General features: G+C 35.6%; 1 protein-coding gene across 8 annotated transcripts; it reads right to left on the reverse strand.

The window, feature by feature from the left end:
- Window positions 1-5715: 5715 nt before the first annotated feature.
- On the reverse strand, window positions 5716-21227 carry MAA3 (P-loop containing nucleoside triphosphate hydrolases superfamily protein). 8 transcript variants are annotated; one of them, XR_001677216.2, is made up of 21 exons: window positions 20984-21227; window positions 20475-20625; window positions 20211-20382; window positions 19895-20037; window positions 19289-19495; window positions 18218-18409; window positions 17905-17940; window positions 15933-16018; window positions 15682-15732; window positions 14912-15023; window positions 14733-14838; window positions 13331-13428; window positions 12199-12291; window positions 12029-12121; window positions 10435-10488; window positions 10258-10316; window positions 10071-10155; window positions 7720-8082; window positions 7211-7333; window positions 7030-7115; window positions 5716-6167 (listed from the first exon to the last, which is right to left on the reverse strand). XR_001677216.2 is itself a non-coding variant. In XM_008220595.3 (21 exons), exons 2-21 carry the CDS (start codon window positions 20574-20576, stop codon window positions 5949-5951), a joined length of 2484 nt encoding a protein of 827 aa, XP_008218817.2. In that variant the 5' UTR covers window positions 20577-20625; window positions 20984-21227; the 3' UTR covers window positions 5716-5948. The 8 variants fall into 8 exon arrangements, 5 of the variants coding, with proteins under 5 accessions (XP_008218817.2, XP_008218818.2, XP_088901610.1 ...); XM_008220595.3 differs by having other exon boundaries at window positions 7030-7119; XM_008220596.3 differs by having other exon boundaries at window positions 7030-7119; window positions 15682-15729; window positions 20984-21125.
- Between the last annotated feature and the right edge of the window lie 1122 nt (window positions 21228-22349).

Genomic DNA, 22349 nt, shown 5'->3' on the forward strand with positions numbered 1-22349 from the left:
ATCAATTTTTACAATAACATACCTCAGTCTTTTAAATTTGTTAAAATATAGTTTCACCATTAGAGCAGTTCCATCGATCACCCTTGCTGGGTAGAGGTAGGGATGGCAACGGGTGGGTAGGGGGTATGACAATACCATCCCGTCCCCGCTCTCCATCCCCGCCTGCCTCCGAACCGATCCTGTTTAATAGGTTTGGGAATCCGTCCCGTCCCATCGGGACTATCCCCATACTCACCCCAAATCCCGATTTTTTTTTTTTTTTGCATAAAAAAAATTTATTATACATTTTAACATTAAGTTTCATATTAATTTATCATCCAACACATCTAAATTAACTATAAAGTTTAACTCAACTATTCAAAATAACTTCAATATGAAATTCCAAAGAAAATCATGAAGAATTAGGAGAGGGAGGTTAACTTAAGGTTAAATATAAATATTATAATTATATATTTATTTATTTAAATATAAACATATCTATTTTTGAGTCGGGTTCGGGGATGGGGACGTCAATACCATCCCCTCCCCATACCCATCGGGAATTTTTCAAGTTCGGGGATCCTCATACCCGATACTCATTTGGCCATAAAATCTCCCCTGTTAGGGTCGGGGACCCGTCCTGCGGGATTTTTGCCATCCCTAGGCAGAGGGCCTAAGCCCTAAAACGTGCTTTCAACATGCCAAAGCTGCCGGGTAGCTTGTGGGTCCTATGAAACTGGGTGGCTTGAGGCGAACGAGCCCATGCTCCAGAGGGCGAGCCGACGTCATGGTGACGCTAGCGACATCAGTGTGGGTTTAAATTTTTTACCTTTGGCCCGTAAAGGTAAAAAATTTAAATTCTGTGCGCTAGGCTAGCGTTAGCCCTTCTTTTCCACCAACGTCTAGAAGCCACGTGGCGGCCTCTGGGCTCTCCGATCCAGTTTTCTCCTCCAATCCAATGACTGCCCTTTTTTTGCACTAAAAATATGAAAAACAATTGAGAAAATATTTTTTCTATAAATACCTACCAATATTGTTTACTGTCAATACTAAATCCTCATACATTTGCTCCTCATTCTACTATTATTCACTTTCTACACAACATTTTATTCACTTTCAAATTTCATTTTTATTCATCATCTTATAGCATCTTCCATCGAAACGGGAGGGGCATGGAGCACCATGGAAGATGTTCTATTGTGTGAGTATTGGGTCCAAGTTGATCATTGTCCGAGATCACGAGCAATGAGATGAAATTCTCTCATATGTGGAGAAAATTTCATGCCGAATTTTGTGAAAGATTGAGTTTGGCTCGTATGGAAATGGCCTTGTTTAGTATATTGAAAATTTTGAATAAATAGTTGGGGAAATGGAGAGATGCATTGGCAAAAGCGAGGGACAACCATCAAAGAGGGGAAAATATTGGCAATAAGATAAATTATTTATAATTTCCGTTTTATTAATTTTAATGTCCTAATTTTTTTTTAAATGTTTCTTGCATTTCCAATATATTTTTGATGTTTCTTGCATTTCCAATATTTTTTTAATGTTTCTTGCATTTCCTTTTTTTTTTAATAGATTATGCAAGCACAAATATGGTTCAGTGCCATTAGGCAAGGCAAAAAATCTTTCAACCATGACCAATGTTGTGAGGTCATGAAAAATTGTGAGAGATTCAGAATTATTCCAACGGGTCCGACCGATGTGTTGAACGAGACACCACTCCATGATTCAATGACATCGGATTCGCCTTTGGATTCCCTGATGAGTTATGACTCACCAATCCAAAAAGAGTCGAGGCCTATTGGTCGAAAGGCGGCAAAGGCAAAGAGCGGGAGTACTTCCATCAATGATACTGCAAAATTTTTGAAGCAAATTGCAAGGAACGGCACCATGAGACTTGAATTAGACATGGAAAAAGATGCGGACAAGAAGGCAATGAATAAAGAATATGCAAGAGAAATGGAGTATATACGCAAACAAGACATTGAGAAGAAGGATCAAGAAACCATGACCATGGATACAAGCCATATGTCTCCCGAAACAAAACAATTTTGAAAGCTAGAACGAAGGGATGTTATGAGAAGAAGAATTTTCCATGACGATGGACCTAGCAACACCGATTGGTTAAATGATCACAACCATTAAGTTAGTTTGCTTGCCTTTTATTTAATTGTATTGCTTTTTTTATATATATTAAATTAGTCATAATTCTTGTCTTTTATTTCATTAGTAGTAATTCTTAATTAGTTGTATTGCTTTTGTTTGAGTGAATAAAGAAATCGTTAAATAAAATACCTTCAACACATTCCATACATCAAACAAAACATAATTAAAAAAACAACCACAACCAAAGCATAATTAAAAAAAAACCACAATCAAAGCATAATTAAAAATAAAACATTAGCATAAAGCAAAATTAAAAACAAAGCAGCTCAACTTTACTTCATTCACCGTTATTACCTCTCACTGCCCATAAATGCTCCATCAAGTCAACTTGACGTCGTTCAGGAATATAAGACGATTGCATCTCCCTATATCGATCAATCATACAGTTCATGAAACAATCGTCATTGACCAACGGTTCATGTTCCAGTGGTTGTCTATTTGGGCCTATGGGCTTTTCATAAATTCTTGTCAAAGTCATGTTCATGGGATCCGGTTCAAACATGTCTGGAGCATCATAATCATACTCATCCTCCACAATCATGTTATGGAGCATGATGCAAGTCATCATAATGCTCCTCAGCTCACCATAATGCTCCTTAGCACCTCCTCATCAAACATAAGCACAACACCCCTAATAATAGCCCACCAAGCTTGGAGGATACCAAAACACCTTTCGATATCTTTCATGTAACCTTCTTGATAGACAGCAAATAATTTTTGCTTCTCAAATCGGGGATGCAGAATTGATTTCACAAATGTGGTCCACCTCGGGTAGATGTCGTCTGCTAGATAATACATATTCCAGTAGATGGTATCGTTGATTTCCTATGTGATATTCGGGGCTTCACCTCTCAAGACATCGTTGAAAATCGGGGATTGACCTATCATGTTCAAGTCATTTTAAGATCCGGCAACTCTGAAGAAGGCATCCCAAACGCATGTATCGAATCCAGCAACGGTTTTGAGGATGATATTTTTTTGCCCTTTCTTATTGCCATAATATCCTTGCCTTGCAGTTGGGCAATTCTTCCTTTGCTAGTACATACAATCGATGCTTCCAATCATGCATGGAAAACCTCGAGCTTTGGCTTTATGTAGAGGCATTTGGAGGTCCCTAAGTGTAGGTTTGCAGAGGTAGTCTTTGGTGTAGAGAGTTTCGATTGCATCACAGAACCTGGTCAAGCTCTCTAAAATTGTGGACTTCCCCATCCTTGCAATCTCATCCACCTGATCAGCAGATGAACCATGCACCAGCATTCGTATCACATCTGTAAGCTTTTGCTTCCGGAAGAAGCCTCAAAACTCCAGTAGCATCACACTTCTAAATGAAGTATGCATTATAATTGCAAACGTCATGTATGACTTTATTGAACAAATGAGTTGCATTCTATATCGCTCTCGAAAATCAACATTAGAGTACACAAAATTTGGGATAAAGTAATCTTCCAAACATTTCTTACCCCAAGAATGCCTATGTTTGTCCACGTTAGGGCCACGACCAACTTGTGAACCACGGTGGCGGCCTTGGCTTGGTAGATCGAGCAAACCCACTGTCATGTCAACTTTTTTATCTTCTTCTTGCTGCACTCTTTTTTCTTTAGCTCTTCTACACATTCTTTCTTTAATTTCTCACTCTTACCTCTCCAAGCATCCCCTCATGGTTGATATTGAGAGTAGAGTATGAAATCTAAAATCTGATAAATGAAAAGATAGAGAAGATCTTGTGTGAGAGGTATGAGCTGACATGTGGTGCGATTTTAGAGGGTTAAAATCTTATCTGAAATCTAAGATTTATATTTTATAATAAATATCGACACGTGACACCCGAGAATCTGATCCTAACATCTTATCTGAAATTTGAAATTTGAAATTTATAATAAATATCGACACGTGGCAATCGAAAATCTTTTCCGAAAATTTTATACAAATTCATTCGAATTATGAGATATGAATTTTATAATAAATATTGATAGTAGGAACCCAAAATCTTATCTGAAAATATTCTCCAAATTAATTGTTTAGGTAATAAAATAACGAAAAGTGAATAATATTTGTCATTTGTCATGGCAATTGGTGGAAACACACATTGCTTTTTGCAAGGGCTGCCACTATTCACATGAATAGCATCTGCCCTTGCCTCCCCTTGCCTATGACAAATGGGTGGAAGTGCTCTTAGGTTTTTGTCAAATCTTAGGTTTTTGTCAAATCTCTTCTTTAGTTGCCTACGTGGCACTATAAGCCCACATTTTAATTTTTTTTAAATATGAATAAAATATGAAATATTTACAAAATAAAACACACACTGACTCACTCACTCACTCTCTCTCTCTCTCTCTCTCTTCCTGCCCTCTTCCTTTATCCGATTTCTTCTCCCCTCATTTCCCAATTACCACCACCCACAAACTCCAACCCCCGAACAACAACAAACAAAACCCAGTTAAGATCTAACCCTAGAAGAATTTAAAGGATTATCAAAAAGTTGAAGGACTTTAAGAGAAGAGGAAGCTCTATGAGTGTTGGAGCTTGATATTTTTCCAATTTGTTGGTTTTTGAACTTGCAGAGAGAGATATATATATATATTTTTAACTTTTTTAATTTTTTTTGTTTGTTTTAATATTTTATTTATATTTTAATCAATTTAAAAATGTAGGACCCACAGTGCCACGTAAGCAACTAACAGAGAGATCTGACGAAAACTGTAACAATGGAATCATATTGTAACAAATTTAAAAGACTGGGGTATGTGATTGTTAAAATTGAGAAGATATGGACTAATGATTGTTAAAATTGAGAAAATAAGGACTAACATGTCTTAAGGGTGTAACCACAAGGTATTAAATTGTAATTAACTATTGTAACAAATTTAAAAGACTGGAGTATGTTATTGTAAAAATTGAAAAGGTAGGGACTAATATGTTTTAAGTGTGTAACTACATGGTACTAAATTGTAATTAACCCAATATGTAATCCAATAAAAAGGAAAAGACATATAAAGAGTTAATTACATACCCCGATCTTATAAATTTGCTACAATGTGGTTCCATCATTAGTTTTCCGTCACATCTCTCCGTTAGTTGTCTACATAACACTATGGATCCCACATTTATCTTCTTTTAATTTTAAATTGATTAAAATATGAATAAAATATTAAAAAACAAATATATACATATATACAGAGAGCTTCGAGAGACCCTTGTAGGACCCACTTTGTATTGTATTTCACTAATTCAAACCGTCTATTTTATAGATACTCATTCAAAGTTCATCTCTTAAAAAAATCATTTGAATCCGATATCATTTGACCATTCAATTAAAATTTTGAAATTTTATTACTTTCTTGAAGCACCGTGTTCATTGATTTTGTAAGACACAATTGGATATCGAAACAGTTCCGATTTGTCTAATTTTTTGCAAGGATAATCTATGAATGTAGACTTAAATAATAGCTGGTTTGGATCGTTTAAAAAAAATTCGTAAGGACCCTAAAGGGTGTCCCTCACAAAAATTCATGTAAATTGAAAATCATTAAGGCATCTAATTGTGACCAACAAAATCAATGAACATGGTGCTTTAAGAAAGTATTTAAATTTCAATAATTTAATTGAGTAGATAAATGATATCGGATTCATTTATTAAATAGACCGACTCTAAATTGAACATTAATGTTGTTGCTAGTTTCAATTGATATACAAGAATTGTGAGTTGGGGTCTATGCATCTCAACAGCTGATGGTAGTGAAAACTACACAACAAACTTCCCAAAATCATCGACGTCCCACACTCAATAGTCATATTACAATTCAGTCATCACCGCCGTCACCCATGTCTGCCTCCCCGTCTCCGTCTCCGTCTCCATAGTCATTGTCATCTCCCTGTGCTTGGTCAGCATCCCCTAAATTGTAGGAACCTGGATCGTTATCCAGCTCATCATTCTGAACTTCCTCCATGGAGGATTCTTTCTTGATTGCCATGGATTCCAGATTCTCATCACTGAAAAATGAAGCATACGGCTTCGAAACCTGCATTAGAAATATACAAATCACCACAAGATGTCATATGATTGAATCACAAATTTATGAATAATATATGTCAAGTATTGGCTGGAAAGCAATTGTCCTAAAAGACGCCTTTGACATATCAAGATAAAAACAAAGTTGAAACAAGAAATTTTGTGCAGTAGACAAATTGGGAGAGAGATGTAGACTTGCGGTTAAATTCTTGACAGACCCATGTTGTAGTCGATAGTATACGATTATAGCCCCAATTTACTTCTCTTGCTTGCTTAAGAGTACAAAAGAAATCTGAAGATTGTAATAACAATGACTCAGGCTTACTATAAGTTGCCAACTCAAAAGAATTAGCAATAGGTCAAGAGAAACTAAAAAGAAAGTGGGGAGACCCAAAAGCTCATAAAAAATTGCATGGTTTAGAATGCTTGACCAACAATGAACCCTCCTATGCGGTTGGCCTAAATCAAACATATCGTCCCTTTGAATTCCATATTCGAAGTTGCGATTGGATCTATTATTAAAAAGAATTCATTCAATACATTGGTGGAACGATGGCAGATTTCGGAACTGAGAGTAACGTAATAGAATGAATGCCGATTTTAGGAGCAGAGCCTACCCAAAGGTTCAGGCCAGATTGTAGGATGTGGGTGATACGTTTTGGTATTAAAATGTGCATGAATTGTGTCTCTTGAAATCAAGTTAAAGTTCTCATGTTGAAGCATTGTTTTGTACTTTTCTTCTCTTATCATGTTAGAGTATCCGACTCAAAACTGTAATTAATAATATTGAAGATGCCCAGGATTTTTCATATTGAGATGCGAAATTTAGAATGTTTGATGTGGGATTTTGTACTCTTAACAAGAATATTCACCTTAAATACAGAGTCTCTCTTTTCAGCACTTTCCACTAGGTTATTCCAATGCTCGTCACCCTTCCTTAATGTTGATGCAGATCCCACTACCTGATACAAAAAAAGCCAATGCGTAAAATGCACATTAGATGAAATCAGTCAGTATATAAAACTTCATTCTTAACTTGAAATTATGACGAACCAAGATAGAAGATTTTGCTCTAGTGATCCCAACATTCATTCGCCGGAAATCAGCCAAAAACCCAATGGCTCCTTTCTCGCTTGCCCTGACACAAGAAAATATTGCAACATCCTTTTCACGTCCCTGAAAGAAACATTAAATATCTTCATATGCAAACTGCCAGAAGCTCAATAGTAGAGAGAGTTGTCAAAATGCTAAAATTCTTTATGTTTCACACCAGCTCCCACTGATGGTTTTTACTCCTCCTAATGAGAAAAACTTCATATCACTAGTTTAATATAATGATGAGAATCAAGCAATATCCTGCATGTCAACAACTCTATACAACAAACACCAAATGAGATATTCTATATTCCATTAAAGAAACGGACCTTGAAAACTTTGGAATCATAAAAAACCTTTGACAAGAAAAAGTTAAATCACCTTATAAACAGAAAACAAATGTCTAGTATTTCAACAATTAGAATGCTGTATCCCAAAAAAAGCATGAGAAGAAAAAGCCATCCTACCTGGCAACCATCAACAGTAGTAATATCCACTACTTTCTCAGACTGCACTCCGAAAGTACTTTTGAAACGTTCTTTCAAGAGGTTTACTTGTGCAGCATAGGGTGATATAATCGCGAACTGATGACTTGATTTAAGCTCTGGATATTTACTGACCAACTTATTGTACAAGAGCATGACAAATTCTACCTCAGCATCATTAGATTTACTTCCTGAGTCCTCCGATTCTTTCGCTTCATGTAAGTCAAAAAAGCAAAAGGGTCCAAAGCAGCGATAGTCATGCCAGGAACGCTTTGTCTGCTCTTTAATATTAGGACCATCCTCCAATGACTCTGAATAAAACTCTCGAGAAGGAAAGCTCCTAATCTGCTCAGGATTTTTTTTCCATACGTTAGGTTATGAAATCTCAGCAGCAGAACCATATTTTACTTTTAAAATGTGAATTTAAGAAAAAAATCGTAACAAAATAAAACAGAGATAGAAAGAGTCCAAACTCAAAACAATACTACAGATAATATAATTAATATGGTTATTGCTTGGGGCCCAGGGGAAGCTCACTTACATATTTCTGTCGTATTTATTCAAGACTAGATTATTACTTACTGTCACATTCAGTTTCATATGTTGTAAGAATTGTAACATCAATTCGGATATGACTGATGACTGCAACCATACAAGAGTAAAGAGTAATTTATATTTCTGCCTATAACGTGAGGTTCTGCCATTTAATGAAATAAGGCATTAGTTAAAATGTTTTCTTCTTGGTCAGAGCATAGGTGAAAAAATGATATGCTCTTCTGAAGGAGTCTTTTGACTCAAACTGTTCACCTTCTTACCCACACCAAACCCCGTTCAACCAAAACGTTATCAGCACACAGAGTATAGTCTGATAAAAGAAACAGGCATGTCATCCCACTCCTGCCAACTAAGAACTTACTGTCACCCAAAACCTCCGATCCAGTTAAAGTTTCGTCTACTTCAACATTTGGGGTGACTTTGGAAGAACTGATAGATACTTCCATTAATGAACTCATTAATGAAGTCAATTTTCCAAAGACATCATCAGAAAAAGTGTAGTTTTGTGAAACAACTGTGTAAACCAGATCGGGGTTGCAACTCTGGTTGAGATTTAGGGATTTTCTTTTCCTCCCTCTTTCTTCAGACAAATTTTCTCCTTATGCTTTTTGTTTTCGAGTTATTTCTACGATTTATCTGGGAATCAGCAATAACAAGCCGATATTCGCTGATATCAGCAATACAGGGGCAGGGGGAAAAAGCATTCCTCCTTTCGGATATGTCCACAGATGAATTGCCGATATCAGCGACATTTTCCTCCATGAATGTACCATAGCTTCTTCTCTCTATAGTTCCCCAAATAATCAATTTTTCTCATTACCTGCTGCATCACATGGCCCAATATCTTTGGTGTGTTTGGTAATGTTTATTGAGATATGTTTGTGCTTATACTATGGAAATCAGCCCAAGGGCATTTTCTGATGTATACTTGTGAAAATTAAAGCCAGAAAGAGAAACCAGATCAGGGTGCTTAGCACAAACTCAACAAAATAATATCAAGTAATTTTCAAGCTACAGATTGGCCACTTATGAACAGTAACTATGGAAATAGCAACAGAATCACCCAAACTGGTTCTTTGTTTGGGACTGGTTTTCCTAATTACTTGTACATATGTCAGTACCAGATAGTTGTTTGATATTTTTGTAATCTTCTAAACATTCCAACATCAGTGAAAAAATAAAATGAATTTTAATTATTTATAGTAGCTTTGGCAATAACAACAAAAATCCCAAACTGTACCATTGTTCAAGACTTGTTTTCCTAATTTTACATGTGTCAATAACAGAGTTGTTAAATAATTTTCAGCCTTCTCCCAAAACATTTCAATATGAGTGAAAAATAAAATGAATCTTGATTCTAGTTTGTAAATCTAGTTATATATCAAATTTAGAAGTATATTATTCCATATCCGCTTCCTCGTAGTAACCATATCCTACTTCTTAGGATTGGCTTACTTGTTCATGCAGTGTCATGTTGTTGTTTGACAGGATATTGTTCCACATTCCAAAGTACCATTAACTTAATTTATATATCTAGATTTTGTTGGTTTAAAACCATTTTTAAAAGCTTAAGAAATTAAGACATGGGCCCAACAACTATTTTACATGACAGTGATATGATTATGAACTGATCAATTTGTTCTGGTACCATAATGAATTCTATTGGTGTACCACAGACCAAAACCTTAAGTTATAAGAGAATATGGGGCATCAATTATTTTGTATTCTAACAATTTTCAGAAAAAGAAAAAATAAACAACGGAAGTCTCTGATCTAACCTCTGGATGCATTCGGTACTGCATCTTCAGCATGGTCACTGGATAACCAGCCCTTTGAAATCTCTCGAACAAACTCATTCCATACCTTCAAACAGAAAACAGAGAGAGAGAGAGAGAGAGAGAGTCAGATGTTTTGACCTACAAATCAATCAAATGACAGAAAAAAATCATAATCATCGTGGTTTACCCAAATTCAGCAGCAATTGGAGAAATTACAGTAGCTGGCAGTTGAACCGGGTCACCAATCTAAATGTTAAAAGATTCAAAATTAATCATGACTTGAAGCATAAATATTTTTTAAAGTGCAAGACCTGGTGCACAGTAGAAATAGTGGTAACACAAACTACTTGCATCAGAAATTTACCAGAAATACTTGTTTGCATCCATTTGTCAATGGAACAAGAATAGCTGGTTCCACCTATATAAAGAATACATAACATGAAGTCAACAAATTTTTATTCCAAATGACGAAACTCAACTACCTTCTATGCAAAACCAAACATAGATATGTGGAGAAATTAATTTATAGTTTATATGTAGTCTTGGAAAGGCACTTCATGGAAAGAAAAAAAACAAATAAGAAAACCACCTATTCAACTATGGTAGTTAAATTTTTATCTTATTTTATTTTATGAGATACCAGAGTAGTTATATAATTGGTTAAAATTGAAAGATATACATAAAATTTACGCACAAAATATTTCACTCACCATCCAAACAGTTTAAAGAAACACTTGCTGATTGAACTCTAAGATTGTCAACCTATTCTCCCATCAAGCACAGGTAACCTAATTCTGAACTAGAACGCCATCCAGCACAGGCAACCTAACTTTCAACTACAGATGACCTCTATATTTTAATGGCTCAATTAGAACCTCATCCCCAATACAAATACATATATAAGTCCTGTTCTATTGAGAGATCCTCAAAGAACACAAATTTGGAGACACCTTTTGGGTCCACTCGTCATTGCATATGATCCGAAACCATCTATTTTTCATTTCTTCATTCATACATAATCCTAAAAAATATTAGACAAATCGTAAACCATATAGACAACTAATTGTGGTAAAACAAATACATGAATACTGGTTCCCAGAAGACAAAAAAGGCTGAAATGAATTCATTTGATTAGATAGTTTATGGTTTGAGCTTTGAGCGAAGACCTAAAAACTTGACAGTTCGGATCATTACACTACAATACAGAGTGAGTCCTACAAAGGTGTCCCTCAAATAAGGTTATTTGAGGGATCTCTCAATTGAAGCTCCCTGAAATATGGGGTCCTCCAAATTTAAGACTTGAAAATTCCAATGTCAAATCAACTAAAAATTAAACAGACAGCTAATTACTAAAATGCCACCCCGCTAGACTTTCAGAACAAAAAAGAAAAAGGAGGCTAGCTCTATGGCCACCATCACTAGCCACCATGGAGCAGCCATCCATAGGGTCTCCAATCCACGGGGAAGCAACTTTTTTTTTTTATAAACAAAAAGATGTAATTGCTAGCTCCATTACTTTTAAAAAACAGCTCACCTTCATTTTTCTTCTTTATTTTATCTTTTTAATTTGAAAGTTTTTTATTTGTCGGCGCGACCATGTAAACACATTATAAATAATAAATTTAAAGACTTTCAAGTTCTAAGGTATGCTTCAGTATATACAAGTTTTTTTCTTGGGTCAACAATATATACAAAGTTAGGAATTAAAGATTCCTAAAATACATTTAAAAAAACCATAATCCAGACACCAACATATTTACAAATGGACGCATTGCTGCAAATGAATCTTACCAAAAAAATCCCTAAAATTCTAATACTCTCCATTATTGTTAACATGCTCTACATGGTCATGGACAGAAAGTCTAAATATAAGTAAGGAAATTGTTACAAACTAAAAATTGTGAAAAAGCAAAAAAAAAACAAAAAACAAAAAAAGAATAAAGGATTGCACAACTTACAGCTTGTGCAGCTTCATCTATTATAACTACATCAAAACCGCGATTGTATTTACTGAAAAGAGGTGAACCACTAAAGCTAAGGGTAGAAAAGACCTGCCAATCATACATCCATTAAAAATTAAATTTAATGTGTAAGCCTTCAGTTAAAACAAAATGCAAATGCAACATACAATAACTGCCTCCTCCAAAATTTCTGCTCGAAACCTATCAGCACCTCCATCTCTGTCTTTACTACCCCCCATGCTTCCTTTCTTTCGTTCTACCTGCAACAGATTCCTTTTGATCAACTTCAAGTAACACATTTAAAAAAACTTTCTGGTCATGTTGAAGTAACACAGATTTTACCACTAGGTGCATCATTTTTATAATCTGGCATCCATAACAGATGAGAGATAGAGATTCATCATTATTACCATATAGTAGATATCTAATAACTATCAAAACAGTGATTTTCTACATGAAAAGTGAACATTCAGATGCAACAAACATAAAATCTGTTCTCTGACTTTTAAATACGACAGAAAAGGCTTTATTCAGACCTTTCAGTCTGAATATTTTCCTCAGACTGAATCTTCAAGCACCCTTCTCTTTTGCATGTGTACAGGTTAATTTTTGGCAGTGCTATTAGAAGAGCTACAAGGGCTTTCAGATAACAAAAATTGCTTCTGGAAGCACTTAGTAGAAAAAAGGTAAAAGTGTTTTTGGGTTATAAAAGAACTTTTTAATGAATCACCCAACAGGGACTTGATTCTACACTTTCAATGAATGGAAACCGTTATGGCACTTGATCTCATTCATATGGGTTGTGATTCTTTCAAGGTCATGTAGAGAATAATGTCAAACTAGCCAGTTGTACGGAATAGAAGTTTTCAAATTGCCAATGCTATAATACAACACTAGCTTGCATTCAAATCCATAAATTAGTCCATGGAAAACACCAATTAGGAAGAATAGGGGGAAAAATATTGGAAAAGATAGCAGTGACAAGAATCGAGCAGTTTATTGGTCTTGACAGATCAGTCATCGCCAATTGCGTTCCAAAGAAGCAAAGAGTCTCTTGAGATTTCAGCACTAGTTATAGAGAGAGGTCTCTTGTCGAGTAGATTCTAGAATTATCTTCTAACAAAATTCAGTGGATAAACATTGGCAAGGCCTGTTGATGATCTAACTAACATTTTATCAACTTTTGATTTTGTTTAATTTGTACACATTCTATGGCACATTTATGTGTACTCTCAGTTAAAGGGTGATAATAATTATAAAGTGAAATTCAATGTTGTGTCATTTATGCCAGATACACACCATCTCATCCATGGAGACTGCTTGGACTGAATGATGAGCCTTAAGACCAATCCGCACAATTTTGGGATTATATGAACGGTCACTTTCATCACGCACACCTGAGAATAACCAGAACAGATTTAGAAAGAAAAAGAACCATTATATTTGGATGGAATCAATAGAACTATGTCCAATAGAAAAGATCATATACAAATGCGAGAAGAATCAAACACCAAGTACCTATAATCAGACATTCAAGTTCTCGAATTTGCAGGCCATGCTTCAAAAATATCTGCTATGGTTTATGCGTCATGCCCTTAATATTTCCCATATTATTTTAACAGGTTGGGTCAGCCTCCATTTTGCACATTAGCAACGGTAACTAAAATCTTAAACAGCCTAAATTTTTTTTATCTATAAATCTTTTTCTTATGACAATAAATCAATATGTTTACTATGTTTTGTTTGGTATATATAATATACATAAATTCTCCTAAGCGGACGTCCAGAAGTTATTATCGTTCGGCCGCCATGTATTTTCTATTGCCCCTCCCTGCTTTCCTCACTGTTTACAACGGCATCCACACGATAATAACATGCAGACATCCGAATGAGAGAATAACTGTATGTATGTATATATATCAGAGAGCTTCCATTGAGGGATCCCTCAAATAATTATTTGAGGGACACCTTTGTAGGGCCCAATCCGTATTGTATTTTACTAATCCAAACCGTCTATTTTGTAGATATTCAAAGATCATCTCTACAAAAAAATTACTTGAATCCGATATCATTTGACCACTCAATTGAATTATTGAAATTTTAGTACTTTCTTGAATCACCATGTTCATTGATTTTGTAGGACAATTGGATATTGAAACGGTTTCCGATTTGTCTAATTTTTTGCAAGGATGATCTATGAATGTATACTTAAAAAATAGATGGTTTTGATCGTTGAAAAAATATTTGTAAGGGACCCTAAACGGTGTCCCTCAAATAATATTATTTGAGGGATTCCTCAATAGAAGGGGACTGATTGAATCAGTTTGGATTTATGTACTTGGACACAATAAGTTAACAAGTCCTGTTTAGGTTTAGAATATTTTCACATCTAAGTGTGCACACATGCACGCACACGCACGCGCGCACACTCCCACACACTACTATTGCATTATACTTTGTCTGGACAGAATAAAAATTATGCAACTTGGAATATTCAATAGGATTTGCCCATTATTTATATAAGGATAATTTCTATGAGCGCGGCTTTTCCTACACAGTAATCAAGCTAAAAAGAGAATTTTTGATCAACATAGAACGTTACAAAGAAACTGAAAATGTACCCAGCAGTGTACCAAAGATCAGGAGCATGAATAATTTAGTGGAAAGAGCCTGGGAAGTGTAAGAGAGAAGAGAATTTTACCACTGTTCAGAACACGCAACACAATCTCATCCAGGGCAGAGTTTGAAGGAGCACACACAAGGACACGTACGCGGTATTTACGACTAGAATTGACTACTTCTGGTTTCTGCAAATTGCATATGGTTAGCACACAGGGCTATTGCAGATTACAATAATTTAATGCAAAGACTTGCACTTACTAACTCATTTCCAGTGGTCGGAAAAAAACCATCATCACCATTAACAGGCATTATTTCCTCTCTAGGATTGCTACCACTAAGCCATGGAGATGCTAATCGCCAATGATGGAATCTGAAAAAGTACAAAATACTACTATAACCCATGGAACATTACATATTAATGCTATGATGTTGAATCAAAGTCCAAACACCTCAACATTTCTTCAGAAAAGATTGCTAGCACCTATGATTTGGATGTACGATTGTTACATAGGATATTTAAATCTCAAATAATGAGGACTAGCCTTCCCATTTTCTATGCCTCAGCTTACTATTTCAAAGTCAGTGAAGGTAACACCTCTATACGCAGCACGTAAATTTGTTATTTGGAGGCAATGAACAATATTTCGAGATTATCCATTTCTTCCGAGTAATTCACAATTCTAAGGTTTGAGGCCTTATTTTCTTTAATAAGGAGCGATTCTTGTTCCTACCACAATGATTCTAGAAATCTAATTCATCTATATTTTCCTTTATCTTCGACCATTTCAGTTGTTTCAGTATCTGTCTTGACTGCTTTCACTTACACACATCCCTCTTAATCCTCCCCTTACTGTTCTACATCATTGTACTTTTCACTCAATCTCAACAAATTATTAATCTAACTTTTCTCACCAAAAAAGCAGCACGAAAAATATATATAAAGATAGCCATTCAAGATAATATATTATAAACGGATAATTCCAAATATCATCATCAAATATGCAAAGAAGAATTCAGTAAATACATACTTCTCCTGAACAGTTAACTTTTGCCGAAGCTTTATGGTTTGTGACCCACTGCTGCAAAAGAAGGAAGCTACATATAAGCTAAAGAAAATTGAGATTTAAAAAGTACAGATGGGTGATACCCAATTCTGCATGTCTCACAACCACAAAAAGAGTCTATTCCTAGGCATAATTTCTTTTCTCCAAGTTCCTAGGATTTTCTTACATGGTTGACAAGAATTATTACAAGCGTTGGAAAGAGGGATAGTTTTAACCTGGAGTGCACTCTTGCTGGTGTTGCATGCAAAATGGCACTAAGAAGCCCAAGGATAGTTTGTGTCTTCCCTGTCCCTGGAGGACCCTAAATGGAAGCTTGAAATCAGCATCCACATACTATAAGTACATGAGAACACAATCTTACACTTATTGAAAGAAAATGAAGTAGATAACTTATCCTCATAATAGCTCTATTCCTTATTCCTTTAGATACAATTAAATAATAAACAAAAGCATCAAGGAAGCCATGAAATTATGTAGATAAGCAACAAGCAAGCTAATTTAAGAGAAAAAAAATGTTAAAAAAAACAGACTAGCATGAATTAAAGAAACATTTTTGTCATCAACGTATATATCCAGCACAAGAAATTAACTTTAACTCAATAACAACATGCATAAAACCTTTAGAGGACAGGCTATACGCTACATCCACAGACACAATGAATACACAAAGGGGATACTTGGTCATACTACCCCATATTTCCTTCTTACAAACTGGCCACGCTATTTAGGACAGAACGGCAATCTGAATTTCATAATAGCCATAAACTTCAGATAATTAAATATGACTAACAGGACTATAACAGACAAATTCATACAATTTCTACAATTTCAGTCCTATGAACAGGAGGGAATTTAGACTTTGTTTGTTTAATTTTTCAGAATGATTTACTTTTATTGTTTGAACTGTAATTGGAGACTTTTTATTATTTTTGGACTTGCTACATAAATATGCCTTCCTTTTTTAAAAAAACAAAAAATTGCCTTATTGTGGTTGGACATTAGTTTTGGCAGGTATATTGAGATTATAGGAATAAAATTGACCCTACTTTTCCCCCTCCCTTCCTCCCCATCCTTTTGCTTCAGTCTTCTTCCACTTCTTCTACATCTTTTTCTTTACCTTTCAAAATTCTTCTACACTCTACATCAATGCACTTGCAGATCTCACTACAAGAAGGAACGTGTAGCGTCCACAATATGTTTTGCTAGGTTTTACCTCTATTTTCTGTTGCAGGATTTGACAAGAGTCGTCAACTAAATCTTTATTTTAATTGATGCCTTCTTTGACTCTTTTTCTTTCTTTATCCAGGAGACAACGCAAATAGACAGATATAGAAGTTATAATTGTACACCATGATCTAATCTATGGAAGCATTGGTTTATACATTCCATTTAGTGTCAACTCTAGCAATAAAAATTACGCTATATTTTATTGAGTACCGCCTAAAATCTCAACTCAATCATGCCCTTAGGCCCTAGGCAATACACATGCTACAATGGTTGGGAAAGGGTCACGAGCCTGCAAGGAATGATCTAACTCCAAAAACCCCTCCTCAGTTCAGATTGTAAGCTGCAATTTGCCTTTATGAAGCCCAAATTGCTAGCAATCTTCTGTCAGCCATACAGCAAATTAGTCCTCACACCTTGGCAAAGGAGAGAAAGACTGAATGAATAAAGCAATCTCACTAATATAGCTATCACACTAATCTATAGTGCAAACTTCTCTTGAGTTGTTTTAGGATATTTGGGAATACTAGAACAAAATGCATAGGCGAACCATAAGTACTAATTTCGCCAACTAATGTATGTTACTCAAAAAGTCACATACTCAAGGAAACCGCACCATACAGTCAAGTTGCTATCCATAAGTTCCCTCAGGCTTTGCTCTTACTTTGCCATTAGCTTCAATTATAATCTTTATTAATTCCTTGGTTTGGGCAGAAGAGCAAGTTACTCGATCATTATCAAACTCACTGCATTATTCACTAAAGCAAACTGATACTCTATTTGATCTAAACATGATTTCAAAATAGCCGTAAAATAATCAACCACAACTATGCCTAGGACAAGGTTAGAGATATTGAATTGGAAAGATGGAATCTTCATCAAGAAACAGTGAGATAGAAAGAAGTAACAAGCTTGTATTATTATATGCATCTAAAATAATTGTCAAAAAGACATAAAGAGAACCTGTATCAGGATAAATGGTTTACGCGATAGACCGGCCTGCAGCAAACATTAATACTCTTTCATTAATATAAGAAGCAAAATCCTTTTACAGAAATTCAACAGAGATAAAGCTCCAAACACAAACACACACACAGAGTTGAAACATCTCAAGGGTTTTTACGAGACTACTATACACAAGAAACATCTTTAACAAGGTCAAAATAACCAAATTCCATACACAATGCCCAAAACATGCCAGGATCATATATGAGAAGTTAGCAACAAAGAAAACTGCAAAACAACGAATACATGGAAAACTTTAGTAGCAACTCACTTGTATGGCGTTTTGTTGTGATTCATTAAGATTGTCTTTTATAAATTCCTCCAGAGGCCTAGAAATTTTCCAGGCTTGGCCTTCTGAATCGATATTTTTCTCAGCAGCTCCAAGAATTATATCCTTAAAGGGCAGAGAGCCAATTGACCATAGAGCTACATATTCACGAGCAATAGTTGATAAACTGCAAATCTGAAATATATATTACATTCACCAAAACCATGTGAGGACTAAACGAGAGAAATTTATGTCTTTAAATAAAAGAGAACATCAATGCCTGAAACAAATACCCAGAACAAGAAAGCAGACAGTTTCAATAGTTCCAAATAAAGTCTGTCTGTTTACCACTATTCCCAGGAACTTAAGCGGCTCAGATATGGACCAACAATTATTTGATGCTGTAACACTACCCCTTACATGTCGGTTTCTCTCCACTAGAGCTTGACATGTAAAATTCAACTTATAATGGAAGATTGCAATTGCATAGATTCAGTTGCAGGATTTATTAACTCTTATTGATAGAGCTTGACCTAATTTAAAATATGTCATCGACAAAATAGTGCAAGAATCGCAAATCCAATAACCAAAGAAATGAAGGCTTCTTTGTTTAATAAGGAAAATGTGAATGTAGGAAAACTAAAAGGCATGAAATTTTCTGAACTTGTAAGATTCTTATTTAAATCCAACAGCTTAACAACTTACAAAAATAAGGATCTCCTAAAAGAACATTCAGGCACAGAATCACCTATATATATATTCAAGTGATTTTTCGCAGATATGATCTTTGAGGGAATAGCTAAAAATTAAAAGGTTCGGATCATTGAAAAACAATGTGTGGTGGGCCCTACAAGGGTGTCCCTCAATAGAAGCTCACTATATATATAGTGAGTTTCTATTGAGCTGTCATCCATATAATATATATATATATATATCAATTTTAAAAACCATGTCATCCACATTACAAGAGCTGTACTCATATATTTTCCAATCTATATAAGCAGAAAGAGATCTGTACAAAAAGAAAAAACATCATGCAGCAAAAGATAAGTACATAATTACTAAAAGCATTACCTTTCGAGTGACAAAAAACCTCTCTCCTTCAATACTAGAAGTAACCAATGACTTTAAGTTTAACAACCTTGGACAAGTTTCGACTGCATCTGTCTTCAAGTTTTTGGCTTCTCCGGCCAAATACATTCTAATCCTAAAAGAACTCGCCTGACGACTTTCTACCAATGCAAAAGCATAGACTGTTGGGAGTTCTTCCTTGTCTTGATGCTGTAATAACAAATTCCACAAAAAGAGTAAGGAACCCTAATATAAATTTATTAATTGTCTTACATGAAGAGTCTTTTTCCAGTAAATGGAACCTACAGTGCAAAACTGAAACCTATCATTCCCACCATAAACCATGTCTTGTTATATAACCAAGCCCAACCACTCAATATTCCACCAACAATAAAAAAAGTGTCCCAAGATTCATTTTCCAGAAATCAAATTTGAAAAACCGTACATAATCAAAATTATTCCAAATTTGTTACGCTAATAGATTACTGAGCCCATAAATATTTTCCTAGTAATGGAACAAAAGAGTATGGTACAGCTTTGGGAACACTATGTGACAAAATGCAAGAGAGACAACAGACAATCAAACACAATCAGATGAAATTTGATTACATTTGGTTTCAAAAGAAGCAAAAGATCATTCTGTGATATTGCTTCCTTGTCATCCATGTCACTCTTCTCATAGGTAAGAGTTGCTAAGTGAAACCCATCAACTTCAGTGCACGCCACAACAAAATTTCTCTTGGGGTTTAGTACTGCAGTGTTCCATACAGAAACAAATTAAGAGTGAGTAAATTCACAAAAAATAGACCTAATCCCAGGCTAAACGTTTAAGACTGTTGAAACTCAAAACCAGCATAAATTGAGTGATAAACAGAATTCTCACAGAAACCACACAGAAAAGGGAAAGACAAAAGAAAATGAATACATTGATTCTCGTCTTTGCTCTGAATAATCTGAGCTTTGACTTCTTCAAAAAGAAGGGGTTCATAAGTAGAGATATAGTCATCCACATCTTTGTAGGTGTCTTTCACTTTTCCCATTCCTAAACCGTCATCTATCTCTCCCTTGTTCTTCTTCTTATTCTTCTTCTCGTTCTTCTTCTCGTTCCCAAAAAAAAATTCAAACGCATCAATTTAATATAAAAATCAATAATATAAATATATATGACTAAGAGAGAAAGAGAATTTACAGTTAACTCTGTGAGGAGGCCGTAATAGTCCCAACCGAGAACAATCTTGTGGAAACGAGCAATGGGAGCGGCTTCCTGAAGCTTGTCTTTGTCCACCGCCATTGACAGAGAGAGTGGTTATAGTAAAGGTGACGGCGAGAAAGGTGAGAGGCTGAGAGCAGACAGATCATAATTATTATCACAATATCAGTACATAAATTTTAAGTACTAATACGAAACTTAAAAAGAAAAAACAGAGGATAACAAGACAGAGTCATGAGCCAGCTGCCACAGAAAATAGACTGGTATTGCAGCAAAACTAGCAGAAACACCACATCAGCCTACGAAACCCATCACTCTCTCCCTCTATCTCTCACTCACTCTCTCTTTCCCTTTCTCTACTCAACCTAAAAGCCGCAAGGAACACAAAGCCCCAATCTCATAGAACGACAGAGAAAAACCCTAATTTCAGAAAATTAGAGAACTTGGAAACCCGAAAATCAGAAATGCAATGAAACTACTTAACTTACTGATGAGTAGCCGATACGTATGCGGATACTATACGGGCTCGATACATGCCAATACGTATCGTATACGGAAATTGGAGTATGCGTTGACTTCTTGAATTGTTGACTCTCCTTTACGGCAGCGGTACACCGTTCATACGCGACGGGTACGGTTGGTGTTGCAGAGGCGGGTGTATGCCTCGCGAAGAAGATGAGCGTGTTTTGGTGCCTGGTACCTATAGTAATAAGACGATAGAACGCATCGTTTGGCCACTCTTCGTGAAACGCCGCGCTTTATGTTCAATATTTTGGAGGGACAGTATTATCGAGCTACTTTTTAAAAGAAAAACTTTTCTTACCGGGCTACAATCTTGTAAAACATTTTCTTATTAGACTGAATGCTCCAAATATTAGGACCATAGGTTTTAGGCCAATTTGGAATTGCTGTCATTTTTAAAAATAAAAAAATTGTTTCTGTTCTACTTTGAAAATAATTACTGTAAAGTAAAGTAGCTTTATTTTTCCACTCTCTTTTTATCCTCTTACACTCTCTTTTATTTTTTAATAGTTTTTACTATAACAAAAAAGGAAGTGTAAGTAAACAAAAGAGGAGTGGGAACATACAATTTCTAACAAAGGGAGTGTAAGTGGATAAAAGAGGAGTGGGAAAATCAGCCATCTATTTTTAAAGTGTTGTTAGTACAAAAACAGTGTCAAATTAGTACAAAAAAGAGTGTCAAAACTGTTTGGTAAATTTTAATATAAAACAATTGTAACTGTAAATAATGACTAAAATAAACATGATGTTGAAAGTATTATGCGTTAATCATGTGGTGGTAGTAGTGGTGATGGTTGAGGTGGTGGTGAAAGAGATGGAGGTGAAGGTGGTGATGGTGGTTATGGTAGTGGTGGTGGTGGAGATGGCGGAGATGGTGGTTGTGAAGGTGGAGGTGGGGGGTGGTGGTAGTGATGGTGATCGTAGAGGTGGTGGAGGTTGAGGATGAGGTGGTGGTGACGATGGCGATGTGGTGGTAGTAGTGGTGGAGGTGATGGTAAAGGTTGAGGAGGTGGTGGAGGTGGCAGTGGCGGTGGTGGCATAGTGGTGGTGGTGTCATTTTTAAAAAGTAATGCTGGTATTTTGGGAATAAAAAAATTTCATTAAAGGATCATCTTTATTTCTTTTGAAATCAACATTGAAAAGCAACCCAAAGCAAACCCATCCACACACACATTTCTCCTCTCATGCAAATACCCTTGGAAGGAACAAACCCAACCCACCTCCATATCAACCTCCCCAAGCCATTGTCCCTCCTCATCCTTTGACCAGCCACAACAACAACCACCCTCACCCCATCTCATAAACCCATCTGCATCCTCCACATATCAACCT

This window comes from Prunus mume, linkage group LG2 (assembly GCF_029339155.1).
Source record: "Prunus mume cultivar Tortuosa linkage group LG2, ASM2933915v1, whole genome shotgun sequence".
Taxonomy (NCBI): Eukaryota; Viridiplantae; Streptophyta; class Magnoliopsida; order Rosales; family Rosaceae; genus Prunus; species Prunus mume.

What these genes read in the sequence shown, in the direction of transcription:
- MAA3 (XM_008220595.3), bottom strand. Translation starts at nt 20,576, where the DNA reads ATGGCGGTGGACAAAGACAAGCTTCAGGAAGCCGCTCCCATTGCTCGT. An exon ending in CACAACAAAACGCCATACAA is followed by an intron (nt 17,941 to 18,217) that starts GTGAGTTGCTAC and finishes TGTTTGCTGCAG; the next exon opens with GCCGGTCTATCGCGTAAACC. An exon ending in CTACTGTTGATGGTTGCCAG is followed by an intron (nt 7,334 to 7,719) that starts GTAGGATGGCTT and finishes TGTTTCTTTCAG; the next exon opens with GGACGTGAAAAGGATGTTGC.